Source organism: Bacillus rossius, chromosome 2 (assembly GCF_032445375.1).
Source record: "Bacillus rossius redtenbacheri isolate Brsri chromosome 2, Brsri_v3, whole genome shotgun sequence".
In the NCBI taxonomy this organism is placed as follows: Eukaryota; Metazoa; Arthropoda; class Insecta; order Phasmatodea; family Bacillidae; genus Bacillus; species Bacillus rossius.
The window spans coordinates 272,426-281,071 of NC_086331.1; the positions used below are offsets into that span (position 1 = coordinate 272,426).

Consider the following 8,646-nt stretch of genomic DNA (forward strand, 5'->3'; position numbering starts at 1 on the left):
GGATAGGTTTAATTGTTTGAAAATAAAAACGGGTGTTTGTAATTATACTTTTTCGAAAATTGTTTTAATCGTAGGATTACCATTTAGCTGATAAACATGAAGCTAAAATTTAATATTGCTATGGTATTTATGTAGTTTACTACCTCTTTTAATTTTCATATTTTTTAAATCGTATAAATCATCAATATCATGATGTTCCTGGTTACTATGTACAAATTATTTGCCTGTAGTTTCGGTAGGCTTAATTCGAAGTTAATGTATATCAATGACAAACTCAAAGTAAATAAAAAATAATATTTAAAATCCATACAATTATATCAACTAGTGTCCTACATAATTTCCTTCTACTAAATTTAGGGTTAGGAAAATCCAGAGAGGTGGGAACAGCGAGTTAAATATCGCTCGTAATTTTCAAAATTTAAGTGAATTTATTTGGATAATGATTAGCGCTGCTTCTGTCTCTGTGTTTACGTTGTGGTCAAGGCCCATAAGGTCATGTCTATCTCCAGTTGCAACTATAAATAAGATGTTCAGCTGTCCTTATATGGACATGTCTCGAACCATGCAGTATTTTTGACCATGAAAATGGCTTTTTTCTGTGATTTGCTGGAAAATAACTTTCATTAATTAGAGCCCCTTTACATTTTGTATTCACGTTTATGACTCACTGTTCATGATTGTAAAATAATTCAGCTGAATGTTATGTAAAAAAATTTGTTATAATTTTTAATGTCATTGCACACTTAGAAATATAATTTAGATATAGAACTAGAATAAAAATAAAATCAATCTTCATTAAATATTAATGCATTCCTGTTCCCGATTTTAAAAAAAAATGGAATTTATAAAATTTTATATGAAATATGAATGCTTATCTAAAAGTTAGTCACAACCATTCAGACTGGACTGTTATTTTTCAAAAGGTCACATTGCCTTCAAAGTTCAAACTCTTCATTGCTGACTGCAAACAAACAGATTCTTATTCTTAAAATCCAAAACACACTTAGAATTAGCTTGTTACCGTTTTCGGTAACTTTCTTTGCGATTTAGTTGGCTGTTGCTTGTTTTCTCCTAAGAAGCGTTGGTTTAGTTTTGCATTTAATTATTTAATTTTTTTTGTGATTAATAATTTATTTATAGATTTTGTTATTGTTATTTAATTATTCATAGTTTTGCTTTTTAGGTTTTTCCTTTTTTTATTATTAAATTGCATTAGGAGGACACAAAGAAAATGAAACCGTTTGCTCAACGGCCGCCTAGTAATGATTTTTTTTCCTAACCTAACTAAAACTAAGTGTATTTTGGAGGGGTCCGGGTTAGGGAGGGACCTAGGTGCGTCTCAGGCCGAAGCCTATACGCCTAGTCATGCTGGGATTAGCCATGCAAAGAGAGGGTCGCATGCATCATGTGCTAGGAGGGGATTGGCCAGCCATGGCAGCGATTGGCGCCATGACTAACTCCCCTCACTCTTAAATCTAGACTATAACAAGAGATAGGTTGGGTCCAGGTAAAACCTGCATAGACACAGGGAAAACCCTGGGCACATTCATGCGGGATGCAAATTGGCATGCATTACGTGTAGGAATTTACAGGAGATAGAGGATGGTCTGGATGAAGTGTTGGACAGAGTAGAAAACAGTCTACCATGCGGGGGTTGGGCACTTGGACTCGTGGTCCGCTTTTCTAGTTGTCCAGTACTGGATTTAGTGATCAGGGACGCAAGCGCCCCTGGTGGTGAGTGGTTGCACTGACCACTCACTCCACCGCCAGTCAGCACCTAAAAAACTAAGAAACTAAATCAGGAAAAAGATAAATGACTTACAAACTAGGCATTTCGTTACAAAATATGCAAACACCCAACTCAGGAATGGACGTGCAGTGCTTAAGATAAAACTAAAATAAGAACTAAAAATATTTTTTTTATTTTTTTTTATTTTTTTTAGATTTTTTATTATTATTTTAGAAATATATATTTTTGATGACTATTACTTAGTATCTAGGACTTATTACTAATTTACAAATCTCTAATATCTACTACTATACTACTAGTTAAATATAGAGGAACTGTCGGTGTATAAAGTTACAGGTGAATTAAGTCAAGACCTATTCGCATTCTGGCATTTGTTGCAAGCTTGTAATTCAAAATCCCATGTCTTTCAGAAACACAACCGGCACTGGAGGTGAAGCCTGCCAGGCGGGCCATGCCCATCGGACATAGGGAGTCAGCCCTAACAGCACAGGCAGTGGAACTCCCGGGAGCCAAACCTACACCTGCGTGCTTCGGACCATTTTGAATTAGCTAATTATTCATTAATGTCTATAATTTAAGTTTCAACTCGCGAGAGACTGATTGGCCGATCGCTCAGCCAGCCACAGCACACTACGGAGGTCTGTGAGCCAAGATTGAATTTGGCAATTTATATTCTCCATGCAACTCTGGATCTTGTTCGCCCAGTGATGAAATATATGGGTTTCTGCTTATGGCACATTTATCATAGAATTTTTGTGCAGTTCGGAAATAATAATGTTTTAAAAGTTCGAGTTTGAGCTCTCTGTGCATAGCCCTTACGGGGCAATACACAGGCGCATCTGTCGCAATACGAATACTCTTATTCTGAATTCTCTGTAGCTTGATTAAGTAAGATTCCGCTGCTGTTGCCCACACCGGCACTGCATACGTGATTATTGGTTTTATTAGTGCGTTATAAATTATTATTCCGTTTTTAACAGAGCTACCTAAACGTCTGCTCATGACGAGGTAGAGGGCCATGAGCCTAGTGAAAGCTGTTTTTCTTTTCGCCTCTATGTGATCGCGCCATAGTAGTTTCCTATCCATGTGCACGCCTAAATATTTAACAACGTTTTTGTGAGGAATTTGCTCATTGAAAAGTGTTAGTCGTGGTCTATCTTCGAGTGGCGGGAGATGTTTACGCGTAAAAACTATAGCTTATGATTTAGTAGGGTTTACCTTAATTCGCCATTTTGTGCACCACTGTTCTATTGAATTTAACGCGGTTTGCAATCTGTCTGCTGCGAGTTCTAGAATACTAGATCGGCTAAACAATACCGTATCGTCCGCGTAGCAGCCAAACTGAACTGATCGGTGTGCGGGCTTAGGCATATCATGGATATAAATATTGAATAAAACCGGCCCCAAAATGCTGCCTTGTAGACCTAGTGATGTGTGGGTTTGGTTGTTACGAGTGTACCCGAGGACGGCCGAAGAAGCTCGATGGTGACGTAGCCGAGTGACGCGCTCAGCGGTGGCGCGCGAGTGTTAGGTACGGGACTTGCGAGCCGGACACGACAGTAGCAGGATGGTTCGGTGTGACCGTCCGGCCCGCGGTGTGGCAGCGGCGCGGAGGCGCGTTGACCACCAGCTGGGGCCCAGTCAACATGCTCAAAGTAAGGAGTTGACGCTCATACTTGTTATGGCCAGAATAGGTGAAGCTCGGTGCTGTGAAATATGTTTTGCTGAAGTAGACGGTGACTAGCAACGTAATTTGACTGAACTCAGGGCCGCTCAATAAATTTTTGGCGTATAGACATTAATGTACTTGTCTTTCAGTCGGGCCCGCATGGTACTAATTTTGATGGAGTGCATGGAGACAGTTCACGTACTTTTGTTTGAATATTACGAGGACTGCAGTATCACCCACAAGCAAACGAGTTTAGGGAAAGTGCGCGCACAGGACTGATAGAAACTTTATATCTTAAACTTTATAGTATCTTTATAGTATAGATTTTATATAATTATATATTTATATATATTTGTATACCTTTTGGTAGGATAACTATGTATCTAATGTATACGTGGGGGGTTGTGATCCTTGGTAATGAGTAATAGCCATGAAAATAAATAATGACTGCACTTAATTGTTTTATTTTTTTTTTAATGGAACTCACACATTGCCCGGGGAATAAGCGGAGAGGTAGCCATTTACCTTTGGTTGCCCTTGGGGCATGAGTGTGGGGAAAAGTTTCTAATTGCACTGTTGCGGCAGTTAAGCAGCAGGGTGGTTGCAAGCTGTCGGAGTTTGTTAAAAAAAAATTACAATTTCTATTGCTGGATTAAACAATATGTCATAAAGAAAACCTTAAGAATCCACAAAAAAAACGAATACACAAAACAACAGAAAACAATTAAACACAGCCGAAGTCAATTCAATATATACAGTGAGCACAGAGAATTTGAAGGAGTTAGCCAGATCAATTACACAACACACACTAACAAGCTTGGCGTCCTAAGACAAAACAGTTGCGATGTTTATAAAACTGAGATCTGTTCCCTTCATCAGCTACATACTGATATCAGGTTTTTTTTTTGTTTGCTTGAATATCTGGGCACGTCATTTATTGAGTTGAGACCCTGTGGAGTTTTCTTGGAGTATTTGATCCATGGGACCTTTACCAAATGTATATATGATTAATAAAAACTATTTCTAAACAATTTGACGACTATACAAAAAAAACTATTTTATTTATTTTTGTTGGGATTTATATGTTATCTATTTTAGTTATATAACATACAAATTACTTGCATTACTTTCACTTAAAGATCAATTCTGTATTTAAAATAAAAAATGTGTAAGATATCTGGCTTCCTTCTGTTGTCGTTGGAGTACTTCTTTAATTGTTAAGGTGCATGAATTTTGTAGTGGTATGTTTCTGACTTTTTTTTTCTATTTACTCGTCCAATTTTAGTGTAGTACTTTTATATCCGCAGCTGGTCACATTGCTTTTTAAATCTCGTCTCATAATATAGTGTAGTGCTCTTTTTATTATATTTTCCATTCTAATTAACTGTATTGTTTTATAGCTTTAAGAGCATTGCGTTAGGCTGTAATGCTTTGGTTTCCATTTAAGTTGGATATGATTATGGTTTGCAATATTGTTTAATTCCTTCATTCATGTTATGAATATTGTTATTTTCTCTCCAAAATTTATTCTAATGTCTATTTTTTGTTCCTTTCTTGGACTATAGATGCGGTTTATGAAAAATGTGTTTCTCTTATAATCTGGTTGCTGTTATTATGCAAAGTCTATTTTTCTTGGAACACAAGAATGCAAATATATATCGGTTTATAATTCAGTCTGCAGTCCATACTAAAAATTTAATTTTGCAATTTTTTATTAATATAGCCCATAGTAATTATCTTTATTTTTATTTTTGCGGATTTTGTTCCATTGATATATATCATTATTCATTAGATATTTTTCCTTGAGCTTCCAACTTCTTTGTCAGTTTAAAAGCTATCAGTTACTTCGTCTGTTACTTCGTTTGATTTTTTTCTTTGTATGTGAAGCTTTTGTTTTCTCATCGCTGTCTTCATTTTATGTTTTAATTCATTTTGAATAGTTCTATGAGTATTACTTTTTTTTTCTACAGTGGTTTTGCAGTTGCCTGCCTTGTCTTTGATTTTATTATGGTGGTTAACTAAATCTAAAGTTCTTCAGTTTTTATGAAATTAATTGCGTCAAATACCCTCTCTAATATTTAGTTGATATCGTATCGTATTATTTTTTCCAATGGTTGTTCTTCTGGTGACGTCTGTTTCTTTTCTTGCAGATATTAGTTATAAATCTGGGGTTTGATTTATTGTGTTGGCTTCGGTATGGTGGAATGCTTGTTGCTGGTTTGTAGCTGTTATATGTTTAATATTGCTGATCTTTTCTTTAATTTCTCTTCGAGTTCTAGTCTTTTTGGTTTTGTGTGTCGTTTTATGGGTGCTTCTCATTGCAATTGGTATAGGTGTAGTTTGTACAGTTATATTATTTATATCTGTGGCTTTCTGCGCACATCATGCATTTCCCTATTTCTTTACAACTGGTGTGGTGTCGAAAAGCCAGCCATCTGTAACCTTACAGTAGCTTCCTTTTTTTGTAACGCTCTGTTTGTACTGAAAAATCTTGAATGTTCGTGAGGTCTATGAATAGTTCGTGTTACCTTTGTGGAATTACAAATTTCTATAGTGGCACTGGCACTCTTACAGAGTGGTCTTACTGTTGGTGAGTCATTTGTATAATATTAACGATATTGACTCATTTACTCTCTAGCATTACCTTTGATTCTTTAGCATTTATTGAAGAGTCAAGTCATTGCAATAAGATATTACTGTTGGTATTCTGATTTGATGAGTGAAGCTTAGAACACTTAACTTTTAAGGACGTCTAAGCATTTCTAGTAAGCAGTTTCTGTTTTGGCATACTATATTCCATTCCTCTTTAGTAAATATTAACTTTATGTTTCCTAATATGGATTTGGCAATTAATTCATTTAAATTATTGTTTTAAAGTTAAGTTCATTAGAGAAGGTTGCCTCTTCTTGCATTTAATATTTTTTTTTTTTACTTTTCTGTTCATCTTTTAGTACATTTATATCGTGTCAGCTTTTTATCTTTCTTTGTTTTCCTTCTTCTTAAGCTTTTCATCATAATATGTGTAGTTTATTGCCCTAAGTTCGGTGTAGGTGTTGAGAAGTTGTTTCGTGGTTTTTAAATTCCATTGTTTGATTTCATGGCTTTTAGATTAAAGATTAATTTTAAAGATTTTTTTGTGAACAGTTTGCGTGCTTTACTTCAGGGAAATTGAATTGCTCAGGGGATATTCCTTTAAAGGGTGTATCTCCTGGAGTGGTGCCCGATATAGGCCGAACTTGAACTAATCGAGTAGACACTGATTTGTGCATCCTGCTGACTGCTAAAACTGACCTCTGGTGTAGGACTTGGTTATAGGCTGTCCCCGATAGCTGTCCAGCTGGTGTATATTCAAACTTGATTATGAACAAAGCAAGGTTTCCTGAGGCTGGTTTGCTGGTGGTGATTTTTAGCTTGTCTGGATAGTCTGGCTTTTCTGGCAGGGTTGACTTTTCTGGCAGGGCTGGCTGTTCTGGCAATGCTGGCTTTTCTGGCAGGGCTGGCTGTTCTGGCAGCGCTGGCTTTTCAAGCAGGTCTGGCTTTTCAAGCAGGGCTGGTGGTTCTGGAATGGCTGGCTGTTCTGGCAGGGCTGACTTTTCTGGTAGGGCTGGCGGTTCTGGCATGGCAGGCTGTTCTGGCAGGGCTGGCTGTTCTGGCATGGCAGGCTGTTCTGGCAGGGCTGGCGGTTCTGGCATTGCTGTTTGTTCTGGCAGGGCTGGCTGTTCTGGCCGGGCTCGCTGTTCTGGCAGGACTGGCTTTTCTGGCAGGGCTGGCTGTTCGGGCATGGCAGGCTGTTCTGGCAGGGCTGGCTGTTCTGGCATGGCAGGCTGTTCTGGCAGGGCTGGCGGTTCTGGCATTGCTGTCTTTTCTGGCAGGGCTGGCTGTTCTGGCAAGGCTGGATGTTCTGACAGGGCTGTCTGTTCTGGCCGGGCTTGCTGTTCGTGCAGGACTGGATTTTCTGGCAGGGCTTGTGGTTCTGGCATGACAGGCTGTTCTGGCAGGGCTGGCGGTTCTGGCATTGCTGTCTGTTCTGGCAGGGCTGGCTGTTCTAGCAGGGCTGGCTGGTCTTTTTTATATGCTTTGTCTTGTTTCAGCTGCTGTAGATTAATTCCTTGCAGCTGCGTAACCGCTACGCCCTCCTCTTCAGAGGAGCTAGGGTGCACTTTCGAAACATTTGATGGTCTTCTTTGGTTGGCCATGGTGCTTGTCAATCAGAGCGCATCTGCCCAACTCCAGGGTGCAAGGGTGAATAGGGCACCTCCGAATGACATGTCCATTTCCCCTGTCCAAGGTTGGCTGTTCTACTGCCTGACTGCTCCCCAGAGCCTGGGGCGGATCCGAGCCGCAGCAGATTGTGATATTTATTAAAAATTAGATTTTAAAACTGATCATTATCCGTGAATGTTACCTAATTGTTTTCGGAAAGGCCACAAGCATAAAAATGGCCACTGTACCAATTTGTCAGTTTTTTGTTCAATGTGTAAGGGTTTTTGGGTTTGTTATGTGCTTCTATTGTGATTCTGTGTGGATAACCATTTGATATGGAGTTATCTTTCAAGAGTTTATATTTATCAGAAAATAGTTTTTTGTCAGAGAGAAATATTTCAGCTAGGTTGGTTCAATTTTTTAATAATGCCATCTTTGCTGTTTATTGGTGGCTGTAATTGAAGTGAATGTATTGCCCTGTTACTTCAGTTTCCCATATACATTTGTAGTGGTTTTTCAGTTTTTCTTTGAGACATTGCTGTGCCTTAATAAGAATTACACTGAATGATATTAACCTTATTCCAAAACAATAAATTACTATAGCGTTTTTTTAATTGTTTTCTTTCTTACAAAGCTGTTAAAAAAAAACAATCTTAAATGTGACGCTGGGCGCCTATAATCTCGTGGTGCAATTTTTATTCAGATAAACTTTAACTTTAAATTTGTACCTTCTACTGAGGTCTAATATAAATAACCAGCTTGTTTTAACATTATTCTGTACTTAAATAATATTTTCTTCTTTAAATATTCCCAAACTAAAAATGGTAAGTATAAAAAGTTTTCTAGAAAGATAACTTTAATTATTAAGTTGTTTGATTGCAAAATATATAGTCGGGCAATAATTCAATATCCATGATTGAGAATAATTTAAACTGCAACAGTGATTCATGAAGATACACATACCTAAAAGATTTTACTGTTGGTAATAAAGTAGATCGTTACGTAGATACATGAAACCAAATTA

The 8,646-nt window shown here is 37.6% G+C and overlaps 1 protein-coding gene across 1 annotated transcript; it reads right to left on the reverse strand.

Annotated features, from left to right (window-relative positions):
• Window positions 1-3,257: 3,257 nt before the first annotated feature.
• Window positions 3,258-7,615, reverse strand: LOC134529891 (uncharacterized). The gene is made up of 2 exons (XM_063364450.1): window positions 6,774-7,615; window positions 3,258-3,507 (listed from the first exon to the last, which is right to left on the reverse strand). Exons 1-2 carry the CDS (start codon window positions 7,613-7,615, stop codon window positions 3,258-3,260), a joined length of 1,092 nt encoding a protein of 363 aa, XP_063220520.1.
• Window positions 7,616-8,646: the final 1,031 nt, after the last annotated feature.